Here is a 19,190-nt window from a genome sequence, read left to right as displayed (position 1 = left end):
AGATATGGAAAATATGAGCTGTAGGTGAGATCTAGGGGACAGCAGATTGTATGGAGTTGCACAGAGATCAGTGAGTGGGATAAGCGAGGGGAACACAATGGACTACAAGTTGAAGGTTCATACAAATGAAAGGCCTGTAAGTGTGTTTATAAAATCACTGGTTACGGGGAAATGACAGGACATCCTCAGCGATACAAGATAAGATCCAGTTATGGGCAAAGTCCAGCCACAGGCAGGGAAATCACTGACTATTTATACTGTCCGTATCCATTGCCCAGTTACACAGGAGATAGAGAGACCCCGACATCAGGCAGCACCCACACATGTACCCCTGAGAGCAGCATCTGCAGGGCTGACAGTTGGTCATGACCAATAAATACACGGGGCAATACTGGGTGCTTAGTTGGCCACCTCTGACTGAGACGGCATGAATGGGGTCCAAACTGATGGTCTCCCCAAGCGACAACATATGTTGCAGTTCTGTACAGTAGAAAGGCCTATATATCAATAACACTCAAAATCATGGTCTTGTATAGAATCACAGGTCAAACAGTGATAAGTAATAATGGGAGACTACCCGGGGTGCTATTGCTTAACATCTCCTTCCCCCATCTCAGCCCCTGGTGTAGCAGCATCACATCAGTTCTATTTTGCCCAACACTTGGGGATATTGGCTGCATTTCCATTCAGCTGGAGCCTGGCCAAGCAAGCAGATCTCTCCAAACATGGCTACTTTATCACACACACCAGATACGATATTGGCTCATAAATAATTAGGGAGGCACCACCCCTGCATTTTGGTCTAAAAAAGGCTACACATTGTGATCCCTCTGTAATAATACATAATTAAAAGAAGGGTTTCATTCCAGCAAAAGTTTTACACTTTAGAAACACCAATTGTCTTTTATATATATATCACAAACCTGAATAAACCAAAGCGTTGGGTGCTGCTCTACTGCAGTCGGTGGAAAATGACATTGGAATCATAGGAATACTTTCCCTTTAATCTCTAAGAAGCACAAATTAAAGGGACTTAAAATATCCGACTCTGCTCTAGAGGCTGCATTCCTGTGCATTCCAGCTCTTGGATTTACTTATCAAGCCAATTATTTACACACCCACATTTTTCCTTCGTCTTTCTGGAAGAAAACACGTTGCACATAGAGGTTATTACTCTACATACATAAGAGCGTGCGATGCACGGGAAGCCAACGTTCAATGGCACTAGCAAGGTCATCTCTAATCTGATTGAAGGGAATCAAGCCCAAGGATAGAAAGTCTTGTGACACAAGACTGGTCCTATAAGAATGTCAATTATTTGGTTGAATTTTCCTCCATCCCTGATAGAGATACAACACAAGAGAATATGGTTTGTTGCTATGTAGGAGCTCCCGGGCTCCATGCTCTGCACAGATTAGTCACACACAAGGGAAGTGTATAGATATAAACATAACAAACAAGGGAAAGTTGTGCTCACCACTAATTTTTAAAACCATTATAGATATAAACATGCTCAGCCCAGCTAATGATCTTAATTGAGAGTCCTACAATGGAATAAGGGCTGCGGCTATTTAATTCCTTCACAAACAGGCTGCTCTTGGTTAAACCCCATCAGCATTATAATAATGTATCAGAGAGGTATCTTGTCTATTCTATCAAACCAAAATATAATTTATTTGTAGGTGCTGGATGGACGGATACAAGCACAGGCACGAGCACTTGCAGGTGATTCTTGCACAAGCCAATAGGGGGCAGTGTTGTGGTGTCTCTAGACTAGATTCCTGCTTCGGGCCGTGTGCAAAGAGTCGGGACTCTCCACACACGGTCCAAAAATCATATGAATCCTCGATTCGTATGATCGGATCTTTGCGTCTATGGCAACTGGAGCATAATAACCTGTATGAGACTAGACCAACGTGTAGTCAACTGGAGCATTAGAACCTTTATGAGAGTAGACCAACATGTAGCCAACGGAAGCATTAGTAACTTCATGAGATTAGACCAACGTGTAGTCAACTGGAGCATTAGAACCATGAGATTAGACCAACGTGTAGCCAACTGGAGCATTAGAACCTTTATGAGATTAGACCAACATGTAGCCAACTGGAGCATTAGAACCTTTATGAAATTAGACCAACGTGTAGTCAACAGGAGCATTAGAACCTTTATGAGATTAGACCAACGTGTAGTCAACTGGAGCATTAGAACCTTTATGAGATTAGACCAACGTTTAGTGAACTGGAGCATTAGAACCTTTATGAGACTAGACCAACGTTTAGTGAACTGAAGCATTAGTAACTTCATGAGATTAGACCAACGATTAGTCAACTGGACCATTGGAACCTTTATCAGACTAGACCAATGTGTAGCCAACTGGAGCATTAGAACCTTTACAGAGCTAGAACACATCTAATACGATGGACACAACTGAAAGGTCAATTGCAAATGCCTACAGAAACAGCAACAAAGTGCATGCTGATGTTTTTATATGTATCAACGTTTATAGAGCACGTCTAACAAGTTAACTCGTATCCATTTCCTTATTCTTCTTGTAGCTCATATTGAGTATCACTCCCATTACTAGTTACTTAATAACCAGACAAGGAAATGGTAAATAAAATCACTATATATCCAGCACTTGCTCTTCTCAATACATGGCCGGGGAGTGCGTTACTTGATAAACAAAGGGCAAGTGTATTGAGAAGCAACTTGCCAGCATGGAATGTAAAGTTAGAAAGCTTAGAAGGGAAGTTCCCATTCAGACATAAATGCAGCATAAGAAATTTGGAAAGTAGGCATGCAATCGGTTTCAGTTTTTGTTCCACGTTCCATTCTGCTAAGTGTTCCTGCTGGACTGCTCCCAGCAAGCATTCGATTTCGGAGTTCAGTGACCCCAACTGGACAGCAGATACAGATGTTGGGGGCTTGCTTTGTAAAACCTACTTCCCATAAGCACGGCATAATCAAGGGCACACCTACAAAAGAACATACATATATTGTTCCTTTACAAAAGTGATTGTCAAACTTTTTCTGTTCCAGCCCCACTTGAAGGTCCAACCTTAGGCAAGAGGACCTCCTCACAGGTCCGGCCTTCTGCTAGGCCCCGCATGAGTACAGTTATAAGAAAGTATTGGTGTCATAGTCTCAAGAACATCAACAAAAATATTTTCATCCAAAATGATCTTCTGTTTTCAGGAGTATCTTGGAGAACAAACTACCATATTCCCTAATGGCCAGTTTGGCAAGTTGGGATTCAATAAGGATGCAGTAAGAGAGGTACAGTGATCAACACCGCTGACTTTTCGGGTCCTTGATTCAATTTTGCACTCCAGTGTGTAAGTGCAAAGAAAATTTGATTTTAAGTTCCACCGGGGCTGGGAACGATGACGCCTCTGTAAGTCACAGCATAAAATAGACATGGGTATATGAAGCTATAATGGGAAGCCCAAGCTGCAGAGATTTTTATCTAGTTTGTCAACATCTTCATTCATTTTGGGAAATCAGCATTCCTGACATCTGAGTGGGACTCTACAGATAGAGATAAAGAGTGACTGGCATCATAGGAATTATTGTCATCAATTATACTGTCCTTTTCTATGGTGCCTGGGAGGTCCCATTGACAAAGGAATTCCAATACAATATTTATGGGGCACCTGCAGAAACATGGGTTTGCTGCTCCAAGAGCCTTATAAAACAGGGACCGACAGTCAAGAAAGTATGGTAAACAGGAGATGCTCAGACAGCCTCCAGAAACAGAAGCCTTCAGAAACAAGGACCCAATGTACCAAGAGCCACCAGAAACCAGGGCCCATTGCTCAGAGAACCACCAGAAACAGGGGTCCGCTGCTCCCAGAGCCACCAGAAACCAGGGCCCGCTGATCCCAGAGCCAAGAGAAACCAGGGCCCGCTGATCCCAGAGCCAAGAGAAACCAGGGCCCGCTGCTCCCAGAGCCACCAGAAACCAGGGCCCGCTGCTCCCAGAGCACCAGAAACCAGGGCCCGCTGATCCCAGAGCCACCAGAAACCAGGGCCCGCTGATCCCAGAGCCACCAGAAACCAGGGCCCGCTGCTCCCAGAGCCACCATATACCAGGGCCCGCTGCTCCCAGAGCACCAGAAACCAGGGCCCGCTGCTCCCAGAGCCACCAGAAACCAGGGCCCGCTGCTCCCAGAGCACCAGAAACCAGGGCCCGCTGATCCCAGAGCCACCAGAAACCAGGGCCCGCTGATCCCAGAGCCACCAGAAACCAGGGCCCGCTGATCCCAGAGCCACCAGAAACCAGGGCCCGCTGCTCCCAGAGCACCAGAAACCAGGGCCCGCTGCTCCCAGAGCACCAGAAACAAGGGTCTGCTGCTCAGGATGCCACCAGAAACCAGGTTCCACTGTTCAGAGAGCCCCAAGAAACCAGGGCCGCCTCTCCGAGAGCCACCAGAAACCAGGGCCCACTGCTCACAGAGCCCGCAGAAACCAGGGGCCGCTGCTCAGAAAGCCACCATAAAGCAGGGCCTGCTGCTTAGAGAGCCACCAGAAACCAGGGCCTGCTGCTCACAGAGCCACCAGAAACCAGTGCCACTGCTCACAGAGCCCCGAGAAACAAAGGGTCCACTGCTCAGAAAGACAACATAAAAGCAGGGCCTGCTGCTCCGAGAGCCACCAGGCTTCATGGTCCACTGTTCAGGGAGCCACCAGAAACCAGGGCCTGCTGCTCCGAGAGTCATCAGAAACCAGGGCCCACTGTACAGAAAGCCACCAGAAACAGGGCCCACTGCTCACAGAGCCACCAGAAACTAAGGGTCCGCTGCTCAGAAAGCCACCAGAACAAAGGGCCAGCTGATCAGAAAGCATCTACAAACACAATATTTATACCTGCGCTCCATGAAGCATCCAAACAAAGAAATGAAAGCAATAAAAATCTTCCTACAGTAAACAATTTTGCTAGCTAATGATGTTAAACACATGAATATCACCAGCGACACAGCCTGGTAGCTTTACAGAGCATTTGTTTTTAGATGGGGTCAGTGAACCCCCATTTGAAACCTGGAAAGTGTCAGAAGAAAAAGGCAAATAATTGCTTAGAATTGGCCATTCTATAATATACTAAATGTTACTGGAAGATGAACCACCACTTTAAGAGGCAAAATTCTGTGTTTTCCTGCTGGCGTAGCACCGGTGGAGAGTCTTTGTGTGTAACATAAAACTTAGAGGAATGTGACGATATCCCTTTAAGAAATGCAGCATCTGTTAGAGGGGTTGTTCACCTTCAAACATCTAGTTGTTTTCAGATAGATCACCAGAAATTATGACTTTTTCCAATTTCCAATGTGTGGCTGTTTTTCTAATATTAGAGTAAAGTGTCTTTTTCACCTTCTAAAGCAGCTCTGGGAGGGGGGGTCGCCGACCCTGTAAACTGTTCTAAATTGATACATTTACTTGATACATTTCTTACCTCTGTTCCTGCTGAGCAGAATCCGAGTTTCATTACAGGCAACTGTTAGACTTGATACAATAGTTGATAATACTCCAGAGATGCTGCTGAGAAATGTATGAACTAAATGTATCAATTAAATATATCGACTAAACGTATCGACTAAACGTATCGACTAAACGTATCGACTAAACGTATCGACTAAACGTATCGACTAAACGTATCGACTAAACGTATCGACTAAACGTATCGACTAAACGTATCGACTAAACGTATCGACTAAACGTATCGACTAAACGTATCGACTAAACGTATCGACTAAACGTATCGACTAAACGTATCGACTAAACGACTAAACGTATCGACTAAACGTATCGACTAAACGTATCGACTAAACGTATCGACTAAACGTATCGACTAAACGTATCGACTAAACGACTAAATGTATCGGCTAAACGACTAAACGTATCGACTAAACGTATCGACTAAACGTATCGACTAAACGTATCGACTAAACGTATCGACTAAACGTATCGACTAAACGTATCGACTAAACGTATCGACTAAACGTATCGACTAAACGTATCGACTAAACGTATCGACTAAACGTATCGACTAAACGTTTCGACTAAACGTATCGACTAAACGTTTCGACTAAACGTATCAACTAAACGTTTCGACTAAACGTATCAACTAAACGTTTCGACTAAACGTATCAACTAAACGTTTCGACTAAACGTATCAACTAAACGTTTCGACTAAACGTATCAACTAAACGTTTCGACTAAACGTATCAACAAAACGCTTCGACTAAACGTATCAACTAAACGTTTCGACTAAACGTATCAACTAAACATAACTAATAAATGTATCAACTAAACATAACTAATAAATGTATCAACTAAACATAACTAATAAATGTATCGACCAAACGTATCGACCAAACGTATCGACCAAACGTATCGACCAAACGTATCGACCAAACGTATCGACCAAACGTATCGACCAAACGTATCGACCAAACGTATCGACCAAACGTATCGACCAAACGTATCGACCAAACGTATCGACCAAACATATCAACTAAATGCATCTATGAAACGTATCGACTAAACATATCGACTAAACGTATCAACTAAATCTATCAACTAAATCTATCAACTAAATCTATCAACTTAATGTATCGACTAAAATTATCAACTAAACGTATCAACCAACTAATCGTATCGACTAAACGTATCAACTAAACGTATCAACTAAACGTATCAACTAAACATATCAACTAAACATATCAACTAAACATATCAACTAAACGTATCAACTAAAATTATCAACTAAACGTATCGAACAACTAATCGTATCAACTAAACTTATCGACTAAATGGATCAATGAAATGTATCAACTAAATGTTGTAAAATTGTGACAGTTTAGAGTCTGCACATGAATTACTGAGCTGTCAGACTCAAACACCAGAGACACGAACATCAAACTTTAAACTTAGATTTTGTAAAAACAGTAAAAAATAAATAATGGAAAGTAACTGAAAAAAGTCTATTTCTGGGGAACAATCTGAAAACATCTGAACTGAAAAAAGTGTTTGGAAGGTGAACAACTGATTTAATAAAATGTATTGCATTGCATGGCTCTGCTATGGCCCCTTGTTCAGTTAACTGACGATTTGCAAAGCTTTATCTGGGGATCCAATCCATGAAGGTGGCAGGCTGGTGTTATTAGAAGGGCATCTCATAACTGCACATGGCACAGACAAGGTTAGAGCTGAAAGTGCACATTAGCTTTCCCTTTAAAAAGTGTTTGTTTCTTTATACATAACTGGGTGTGAGCAAAGGTGAGCAGGAGCGGCTGCTTGACAAACACCAGACAGAAACCAATGCATCAAATAAATCACAAGAGATGCAGAGAATGCGCCGCTCCTTCACTTCCTCGCCCACTCCTGCAACACGGGCTTAAAGGAACAGTTCAATGTAAAAATAAAAACTGGGTAAATAGATAGGCTGTCAAAAATAAATAATGTATCTAATATAGTTAGTTAGCCAAAAATGTAATATATAAAGGCTGGAGTGAGTGGATGTGTAACATAATAGCCAGAACACTACTTCCTGCTTTTCAGCTCTCTAACTCTGAGTTAGTCAGTGACTATAAGGGGGGCCACATGGTACATAACTGTTCAGTGAGTTTGTAATTGATCCTCAGCATTCAGCTCAGATTCAAAAGCAACAGTCATGACTAGGGATGGGCGATTTTTTTTCGCATTGTTTTGACGCCCATAGGCTTTAATGGGTATCGGTGACATTTCACCGGCAGCAAATTCTTGGCGAAACGGGTCAAATTCACCCATCCCTCAAGTCACTGGTTACCAATCAGTGTAAACCAAGAGAGCTGAAAAGCAGGAAGTAGTGTTCTGGCTATTATGTTACACATCCAGTCACTCCAGCCTTTATACATTACATTTTTGGTTTGAGGCCACTGGGAGCAACATCCAAGGGGTTGGAGAGCAACATGTTACTTACGAGCTACTGGTTGGGGATCACTGATGTAAAGACTGATATTCTGAGATTATTTGTGGTTTTTGAATTATTTAGCTTTTTATTCAGCAGCTCTCCAGTTTGCAATTTCAGCAATCTGGTTGCTAGGGTCAAAATGACCCTAGCAACCATGCATTGATTAGAATAAGAGACTGGAATATGAATAGGAGAGGCCTGAATAGAAAGGACAGTAAGGTCAAAAGTAGCTATAAAAATAATATTCATATTCCAGCCTCTTATGCAAATCAGTGCATGGTTGCTAGGGTAATTTGAACCCTAGCAACCACATTGCTGAAGTTGCAAACCGGACAGCTGCTGAATAAAAAGCTAAATAAGTCAAAACCCACAAATAAAAAATGAAAACCAATTGCAAATTGTCTCAGAATATCGCTCTCTACATCATACTGACTGAGTTATTTTAACGGTGAACCCCCCCTATTAATGGAACAAAAGCACTTTATTGCCAATGTTTCTATGAAGTGAGTAATTCAGGGATTGACCTTCAACTGATTCTTATTGGGAGCAGAGGTTCAGGTCTATTGTGTGCGATTAATCAATATGATTGATTCCCATTTTACTTTAGTTCATATTTAAAAGTGAAAAGTGGATGATATACATTGATTAATTGTGAAATAGAACAATACTACTGTGTATTACTTCCTGGTGTTTATAAGAAAGAGGATTCACTTGAATGAGGTGCCAGGAGACATGAACAGACACTTGCGAATTCCCTTATGATGATTGGCTGCTGCCTCCCTCTTACCTGTGCCACGTACCCACCCTATAGATCCATAGCCAATAAAACAAATAAGGGACAGGAGTAAAGAAGAAAGTCAGAAGCATTGGCATCAGTGCACTTGATTTGGCTAGTGCTGGTGTAGAAGCAGAGAGCTACAGCACTTCTAGACATTCTATACGTTCTACTTCTATACGTTCCACATACCACTTCTATACGTTCTACGTAAACCTTCTATACATTCTACGTACCACTTCTATACATTCTACGTACCACTTCTATACATTCTACGTACCACTTCTATACATTCTACGTACCACTTCTATACATTCTACGTACCACTTCTATACATTCTACGTACCACTTCTATACATTCTACGTACCACTTCTATACATTCTACGTACCACTTCTATACATTCTACGTACCACTTCTATACATTCTACGTACCACTTCTATACATTCTACGTACCACTTCTATACATTCTACGTACCACTTCTATACATTCTACGTACCACTTCTATACATTCTACGTACCACTTCTATACATTCTACGTACCACTTCTATACATTCTACGTACCACTTCTATACAATAAATGTACCACTTCTATATACCACTTCTATATATTAAATGTACCACTTCTATATACCACTTCTATACATTAAATGCACAGCCTCAAGTCTTACAGGCCACGGGTAAGAATTTTCCAAAGTAAACATAAATCAGTTAATCCATAGCTCGTGACAGACACACGTCGGCTAACCTGAGGGAGATAATATGAAGCATCACAGTATCACGCCGTGGCTACACCTTCCACTTGCTTTACTTGCCCTTTAATTAGCATTTCTTTAAAAAGAGCTCAGTTATTTTTAACATCGACAAGCTGGTGCTACTGCATTTATCAGATGCTCGTGTAGCAAGTGCCACAGAAGAAAAGGATTCCTTAAAGGAGAACTAAACCCCTCTTTCTAATAAAAACCTCTACCCTCCATAGTCCCCCTCCCCGCACAGGTGTTCACACAAGTAAATGCCCCTAAGCTGGTAATTACCCCTCATTTCAGAGTCAGCACAGATCACGGGGCCATCTTCAGCGCTTTAGGAAACTTCAGAAAGTAATCAATGAGCAGTTGAATCAATATTCCAGCTCCGAACAACAGCGCATGCGCCAAAACCACAGAAATTGCCAAAGTGACCAAAAGATTCCTGAAGAGCCGCAAGACGGCACCGGTGAGCTCTGCTGACTCTGCATTGAGGGGTAATTACCAGCTTAGGGGCATTTACTTGTGTGAACTTGGGGGAGCAGGCAGGGGGGACTATGGAGGATAGGAGGTAGGGGTTTTTATTCACAAGGGGGTTAGGTTCTCCTTTAAAGGAACAGTTCAGTATAAAAATAAAAACTGGGTAAATAGATAGTCTGTGCAAAATAAAAAATCTATCTAATATAGTTAGTTAGGCAAAAATGTAATGTATAAAGGCTGGAGTGAGTGTATGTGTAACATAATAGCCAGAACACTACTTCCTGCTTTTCAGCTCTCTAACTCTGCGTTAGTCAGTAACTATAAGGGGGGCCACATGGGACATAACTGTTCAGTGAGTTTGCAATTGATTCAGCTCAGATTCAAAAGCAACAGTCATAATCCATGTGGCCCCTTATCAAGTCTCCGATTGGTTACTGCCTGGTAACCAATCAGTGGAAACCAGCTGAAAAGCAGGAAGTAGTGTTCTGGCTATTATGTTGCACATCCAGTCACTCCAGCTGTTACTCCCACGGCATGTATATATATATATATATATATATATATATATATATATATATATAGTTATAGTAAACTGGCACACAGCATGTATATATAATACACTGGCAAATGTGTGTGTATATAGCACACTGGCACGAATATATAGTACACTGTCACATGGCATGTATGTATAGCACACAGCATGTATATACAGTACACTGGCACACAGCACGCATATATAATACACTGGCACAAAACGCATGTATATATAGTAGACTGGCACACAACGCGTGTATATATAGTAGACTGGCACACAACGCGTGTATATATAGCAGACTGGCACACAACGCGTGTATATATAGTAGACTGGCACACAACGCGTGTATATATAGCAGACTGGCACACAACGCGTGTATATATAGCAGACTGGCACACAACGTGTGTATATATAGTAGACTGGCACACAATGCGTGTATATATAATACACTGGCACATGGCATGTATATATAGCAGACTGGCACACAACGCGTGTATATATAGCAGACTGGCACACAACGCGTGTATATATAGCAGACTGGCACACAACGCGTGTATATATAGCAGACTGGCACACAACGCGTGTATATATAGCAGACTGGCACACAACGCGTGTATATATAGCAGACTGGCACACAACGCGTGTATATATAGTAGACTGGCACACAACGCGTGTATATATAGTAGACTGGCACACAACGCGTGTATATATAGCAGACTGGCACACAACGCATGTATATATAGTAGACTGGCACACAACGCGTGTATATATAATACACTGGCACATGGCATGTATATATAGTAGACTGGCACACAACGCGTGTATATATAATACACTGGCACATGGCATGTATATATAGTAGACTGGCACACAATGCGTGTATATATAATACACTGGCACATGGCATGTATATATAGTATACATTCAATCCAGGTAAATGGGTAATGAAACCAATCAGCGCAGGTGTAGTGCTGCAAGGTGCAACTAGGGTCACTGCTGCATTCCTATATCCTTCCTCACTTGATGCGATCCTCCTTGCCCTTTGGAATTGACCTTTCGGGATGCCTGTAATACATCTTGGATTGTGGAAGCTAGTGGCCTTTAGCAAATTCTTTTTATCCGGTTTCCTATATAAGTCTGTAATGCCTTTTCTATCCCTATTTTTACATCAAGAAAATGTATACTGTTTTTAGAGGTCTCTGTAGTAAATGTAATTGTTGGATGCCCATTATTAGCCTCAGTTATCATTTAATGGAATAGGGAAACGTCTCCTTTCCATATTACCAAAATATCGTCCACATACCTTAAATACAGTTCAATATTTGCACTGTATTAATGTTTAAAGATAAACATTTTCTCCAGCATGCGGACGTATAAATTAGCGACTGCAGCAGCCATTGATGTACCCTGGTGCTGCCAGTAGTGGTCGCCCTCAAATCAAGGCGGATAGCGTCAAGTGAGGAAGGATATTGCAATGCAGCAGTGACCCTAGTTGATAGATTCAAAGCAAAAGGATATAAAGAAAAATCCCAGATAGATACAGCCAAAGAAGTGAGTAAAGTATCAAGGAATGCATTACTGACACAGAGTCCACAAGGAGAAGGGAGAAGTATCCAGTCAAGGATCCCCTTTGTCAGTAAATATGCCAAGCAAAGCAAATGTATAGAAAGAATCATTCATAGAGTCTGGCCGATATTACTTAATGACAAAACGTTAGGTAAAAAACGTCCGCAACCACCATTGTTTAGCTACAAAAGAGGGTCTACTTTAAAAGATATGTTGTGCCCCGCAGAACCAAAGGAGGTAAAAAGAATGGATAGGATTTTTAAGAGCAGCCCAAATAGAGACTTTCCCTTGTTTGAATTGCGTATGTTGCCATTCGATTATTAAAGGGATCCTGTCGTCGGAAAACATGTTTTTTTCAAAACACATCAGTTAATAGTGTTGCTCCAGCAGAATTCTGCACTGAAATCCGTTTCTCAAAAGAGCAAACAGATTTTTTTATATTCAATTTTGAAATCTGACATGGGGCTAGACATTATCTCAATTTCCCAGCTGCCCCTGGTCATGTGACTTGTGCCTGCACTTCAGGAGAGAAATGCTTTCTGGCAGGCTGCTGTTTTTCCTTCTCAATGTAACTGAATGTGTCTCAGTGGGACCTGGATTTTACTATTGAGTGTTGTTCTTAGATCTACCAGGCAGCTGTTATCTTGTGTTAGGGAGCTGCTATCTGGTTACCTTCCCATTGTTCTTTTGTTTGGCTGCTGGGGGGGAAAAGGGAGGGGGTGATATCACTCCAACTTGCAGTACAGCAGTAAAGAGTGATTGAAGTTTATCAGAGCACAAATCACATGACTTGGGGCAGCTGGGAAATTGACAATATGTCTAGCTCCATGTCAGATTTCAAAATTGAATATAAAAAAATGTGTTTGCTCTTTTGAGAAATGGATTTCAGTGCAGAATTCTGCTGGAGCAGCACTATTAACTGGTTCATTTTGAAAAAAAAATTTTCCCCATGACATCATCCCTTTAAAATTACTTTTGCAAAGGGAAGCATTGTGGATAAAGAAATTGTGTGCGCTGGATCCATTAGGTCTGAATGACAAATGGAGTATAGCCTGTTTCCTGTAGTATGGTGGATTTAATTATTTTCTTTTTTTTTTTGACAGATAGTGCTACCCGAACATGAATTTGATGCTACAGTATGGTAAGAAGCTTTGATAGCAACATGTAATGTTAGGATTTACTAAGTAAGTGGCCTGAAAGAAATGTAGCGATCTAAGGTAGAATTAATGTCTCTCTCTAGGGAAAGAGAGTAGTAACAATGTTTCGAGTAACTAACTCTTGAGTAGACCTTTTTTTGGTAGTGCTGAGGTTCATGTGTAGAATGTTTATTAATTTGTAACGTGTTAATCACTTGATTTTAATGGGGAAAGACTGTTCACAGTACACAATGGAGTTTAACTGGATGGATTCTAATACACTATTACAAGGACTTTGATTTGTTATGGAAAACTTGGACTTGAATTTTATCGGAAATCCCTCCCAGCAGTAGCTTGTTATCCAATGTGATTTATGGGGTGGAGTTTGTACTTGTATTTATTTTTCACACTTGATAAAGAGCTTTTAAGTTCGAAACATGTCGTGTTGTCAATAAAAGCCCCTTGCGGCAGTACATCTGCGCTGATTGGTTTCATTACCCATTTACCTGGATTGAATGGTTATTTTGTTTTGGATGGAAACAAGGTTTTTGGAGACCAGAATTATACAAGAAGGGTAAATACACCAGTTTATGTGACATACATAGTACACTGGCACACAGCACGTATATATAATACACTGGCACATGGCACATATACTGGGGCGCTCCGCTAATGAGGCGAGTTGAGGCACTCGCCTCAGGCGGCAGCGCCCCCCTGGTTACCAGGGGCGGCAAAAATGCCGCTCCTGGTAACTAAGAGCCGAATTTCCGGTTTTCAACCCGGAAATTCGGCTCTTCTAGTGCAGAGCGCGCAATTGCGCGCTCTGCATTAGCGACGTGGACCCTCCCCTACCCAGTCCCAGTCAGGAAAAGTGAGTACCATGGGGAAGGGGGGGGCGGCAAAACGAAGCCCGCCTCAGGCGGCGAAATGCGCAGGATTGGCCCTGCACATATATATAGTACACTGGCACACAACGCGTGTATATATAATACACTGGCACATGACACGTATACAGCACAATGGAACACGGCACATACATACAGTACGCCGTCACACGGCACGTACATACAGTACGCCGGCACACGGCACGTACATACAGTACGCCGGCACACGGCACGTATATATAGTACACTGGCACATGGCACGTATATATAGTACACTGGCACATGGCACGTATATATAGTACACTGGCACATGGCACGTATATATAGTACACTGGCACACGGCACGTATATATAGTACACTGGCACACGGCACGTATATATAGTACACTGGCACACGGCACGTATATATAGTACACTGGCACACGGCACGTATATATAGTACACTGGCACATGGCACGTATATATAGTACACTGGCACATGGCACGTATATATAGTACACTGGCACATGGCACGTATATATAGTACACTGGCACACGGCACGTATATATAGTACACTGGCACACGGCACGTATATATAGTACACTGGCACATGGCACGTATATATAGTACACTGGCACATGGCACGTATATATAGTACACTGGCACATGACATGTATATAGTAATATAGCCTAATACCACCTAACAACATACACTCCAGGTGCCTTCAGGTGTCCCCTCATAGAGCTCTGCCATGTGCATTACACACCTCTCCCTGGTACCTGATCAGAATTGTATGGGGTTTCCCTAAAATCTTATAGGTAAACATGACACCAGCCAGTAGAACTAGTACTCTAGTACTGGAACTAGTACTGGTATCTGATGAGTTAGATAAGGTAGGTACCTAATGAATTATGCACTCAGCAAAGTCCAACATCACATAATCATGGTATGCTGCACCCTTATTACACATGGCTAGCCTCTGGCACAAAGCAAGTGAGCAGGTTATACTCAGCAGATGCTTCTGGTATACAGCAAATACTCATAGTTAACTGACTAAAAGCAAAAGCAGCCAGCAGACTATCATGACACCCATCAGTTACTCTGATAGAGCGGACAGCTTTAGTGCCCAACAAATGCCACTGTTAACCTGCAAATGCCTCAACGGCAATCAGTCATGGCACCCCTAAAAATATACTCATTAGAAACTCTTGGTGCCCCCTAATAATCAAGCGACACTTCTATTCTGTTAATATTTATATACAGCTAATACTCATCAGATATTCATCTTCTACAGACACAGCAGAGAGTCTGGCACCCAACAGTTACCCCTGAAACTCATCAGAAGCAACCGTACAGATAAACTTAGAACCCAGTAGTCTGCCCAGGTACAGACAGATGCCCAGGTACAGACAGATGCCCAGGTACAGACAGATGCCCAGGTACAGACAGATGCCCAGGTACAGACAGATGCCCAGGTACAGACAGATGCCCAGGTACAGACAGATGCTCTGATAGATGCCAAGGTACAGACAGATGCCCAGGTAGATGCTCAGGTACAGATTGATGAACAGGTACAGATAGATGCCCAGGTACAAACAAATGCTCAGATAGATGACCTGGTACAGACAGATGCTCAGGTACAGACAGATGCTCAGGTACAGACAGATGCCCAGGTACAGACAGATGCTCTGATAGATGCCCAGGTAAAGAGAGATGCCCAGAGAGATGGCCAGGTACCATTAGATGCCTAGGTTCAGAAGATGCTCAGATAGATTCCAAGGTACAGACAGATGTCCAGGTACAGACAGATGCCCAGATAGATGCCCAGGTAGACAGATGCCCAGGTAGACAGATGCCCAGGTAGATGCCCAGGTACAGACAAATGCTCAGATAGATGCCCAGGTACAGAGAGATGCCCAGATGGATGCCCGGGTACAGAGAGATGCCCAGATGGATGCCCAGGTACAAACAAATGCCCAGGTACAGACATATGCCCAGATAGATGCCCAGGTATAGATATATGCCCACAGATGCCCAGGTACAGAAAGATGCCCAGATATAGATAGATGCCCAAGAACAGATGCCCAGGTAGATGCACAGGTACAGACAGATGCTTAGATAGATGCTCAGGTACAACTAGATGCCCAGGTACAGATACCCAGATAGATGCAGAGGTACAGACAGATGTCCAGGTACAGACAGATGCCCAGGTACAGACAGATGCCCTTAGCACAGATAATACTGTTACTCAGAAGATACCACTAGTTACATATAAACCTAGTAGCCAGCAGAAGTCTCTGGTACCAGTAGATATTCCTGATATGAATACCCCGATACCCAGAAGTTACCCCTGATATGGACGCCCATGGTAACAACCAGCATCCCCTATAACAGACACCAGAAGATGAACCGTATTCATTTATTTCGTATACATTTATTTCCCTGGTGTCCAAAAGTCATTGTATACCCATCAATAACCCTACATACACATACCAGATGCCCCTGGTACATATATCCCTGGCACCCACCAGATATCTCGGTACATATATCCCTGGCACCCATCAGATGTCTCGGGAAAGTATAACCCTGGCACCCGTCAGATATCTCGGTACATATATCCCTGGCACCCGTCAGATGTACATATATCCCTGGCACCCATCAGATGCCCCGGTACATATATCCCTGGCACCCGTCAGATGTCTCGGTACATATATCCTTGGCACCCGTCAGATGTCTCGAGAAAATATATCCCTGGCACCCGTCAGATATCTCGGTACATATATCCCTGGCACCCGTCAGATATCTCGGTACATATATCCCTGGCACCCGTCAGATGTCCCGGTACATATATCCCTGGCACCCATCAGATGCCCCTGTACATATAACCCTGCCACCCGTCAGATGTCTCGGTACATATATCCTTGGCACCCGTCAGATGTCTCGAGAAAATATATCCCTGGCACCCGTCAGATATCTCGGTACATATATCCCTGGCACCCGTCAGATATCTCGGTACATATATCCCTGGCACCCGTCAGATGTCCCGGTACATATATCCCTGGCACCCATCAGATGCCCCTGTACATATAACCCTGCCACCCGTCAGATGTCTCGGTACATATATCCCTGGCACCCGTCAGATGTCTCGGTACATATATCCCTGGCACCCGTCAGATGTCTCGGTACATATATCCCTGGCACCCGTCAGATGTCGCGGTACATATATCCCTGGCACCCATCAGATACCCCAGTACATATATCCCTGGCACCCATCAGATGCCCCGGTACATATAACCCTGGCACCCATCAGATGCCCCAGTACATATATCCCTGGCACCCATCAGATGTCTCGGTACATATATCCCTGGCACCCATCAGATGTCTCGGTTCATATATCCCTGGCACCCATCACATGCCCCTGGTACATATATCCCTGGCACCCATCAGATGCACCAGTACATATATCCCTGGCACCCATCAGATGCCCCGGTACATATATCCCTGGCACCCATCACATGCCCCTGGTACATATATCCCTGGCACCCATCAGATGTCTCGGTTCATATATCCCTGGCACCCATCACATGCCCCTGGTACATATATCCCTGGCACCCATCAGATGCCCCAGTACATATATCCCTGGCACCCGTCAGATGCCCCGGTACATATATCCCTGGCACCCGTCAGATGCCCTGGTACATATATCCCTGGCACCCATCAGATGTCTCGGTACATATATCCCTAGCACCCGTCAGATGTCTCGGTACATATATCCCTGGCACCCGTCAGATGTCTCGGTACATATATCCCTGGCACCCGTCAGATGCCCTGGTACATATATCCCTGGCACCCATCAGATGTCTCGGTACATATATCCCTGGCACCCATCAGATGTCTCGGTACATATATCCCTGGCATCCGTCAGATGTCCTGGTACATATAACCCTGGCACCCGTCAGATGCCCCAGTACACATATCCCAGTCCATATATAATATCCCAGTACATATGTCCCAGTACATATACAATATCCCAGTACATATATCCCAGTAAATATATACCAGTACATATATAATATCCCAGTACATATATCCCAGTAAATATATACCAGTACATATATAATATCCCAGTACATATATCCCAGTAAATATATACCAGTACATATATAATATCCCAGTACATATATCCCAGTACATATATAATATCCCAGTACATATGTCCCAGTACATATATAATATCCCAGTACATATATAATATCCCAGTACATATATCCCAGTCCATATATAATATCCCAGTACATATATCCCAGTACATATATAATATCCCAGTACATATATCCCAGTACATATATAATATCCCAGTCCATATATAATTTCCCAGTACATATAATATATATATATATATATAAATATCTGTATCCCAGTGTCCCGGTTACTCACATAAAGCGGCCCCCGCAGTGCTGACATTGGTCTCCGGTCCAGCCCGGGTCACACACACACTGGCCGGTGCTGGGCTGACACACTCCGGACACACACGGCTTCTCACACTCCTTCCCCGGTGCTGCCGCTCCCGAGAGCCGCGTCCCAGCAATGAGCAGCAGCAGCGCGGCCACCAGCAACCTCCGCTCCCCTCTCCGGCTCTGTCCCGGCATCTCCGGCCTGAAGGGTTCCCAGTGTAACGCTCAGTGCGGGCCCAGACTCTCCCAGCTCTGGGAAGCGAGACGCAGCCAGACGCTACGGCCAGCCACCGGGTGGGCGGGTTTAGCTGATTGGAGGCAGGAACAGGCTGGGGGCGGGGTTGTACGAGGTCAGCCGTGGAACGCACAGATGTGAGGGAACATGTATTGCGTTACAACACCAGAAACTACGGGTGGCCAGAGGGATCAATTGCACGACGTTTAAGCGTGTGGTGGTTTTTGAACCATGATGGGCAAACACCAACTCTGTATATCGACTGCTTGTAGCCTCATTATGCCTCTTATACTGCAGCCTCACTGGGGCATGATCACTATATTCCCCAAATACTAAATCAATTATTAGCCTTTCTACAAACTAGCCACTGTCTCTTGTCATTTACTCTCCTACTAGCCACTGTCTTGTCATTTACTCTCCTACTAGCCACTGTCTCTTGTCATTTACTCTCCTA

At 43.4% G+C, this 19,190-nt stretch overlaps 1 protein-coding gene across 1 annotated transcript in view; it reads right to left on the bottom strand.

Annotated features, from left to right (window-relative positions):
* Positions 1 to 18,863, bottom strand: part of atrn.L (attractin L homeolog) — a 111,309-nt gene extending 92,446 nt beyond the window's left edge. The window contains 1 exon segment of the mRNA XM_041587128.1: positions 18,485 to 18,863. Within this exon segment, the coding sequence (XP_041443062.1) occupies positions 18,485 to 18,696 (212 nt within the window). The 5' untranslated portion in view covers positions 18,697 to 18,863.
* Positions 18,864 to 19,190: the final 327 nt, after the last annotated feature.

The sequence above is a fragment of the Xenopus laevis genome, chromosome 1L, assembly GCF_017654675.1.
Source record: "Xenopus laevis strain J_2021 chromosome 1L, Xenopus_laevis_v10.1, whole genome shotgun sequence".
In the NCBI taxonomy this organism is placed as follows: domain Eukaryota; kingdom Metazoa; phylum Chordata; class Amphibia; order Anura; family Pipidae; genus Xenopus; species Xenopus laevis.
This window is presented reverse-complemented; position numbering and strand designations above follow the sequence as displayed.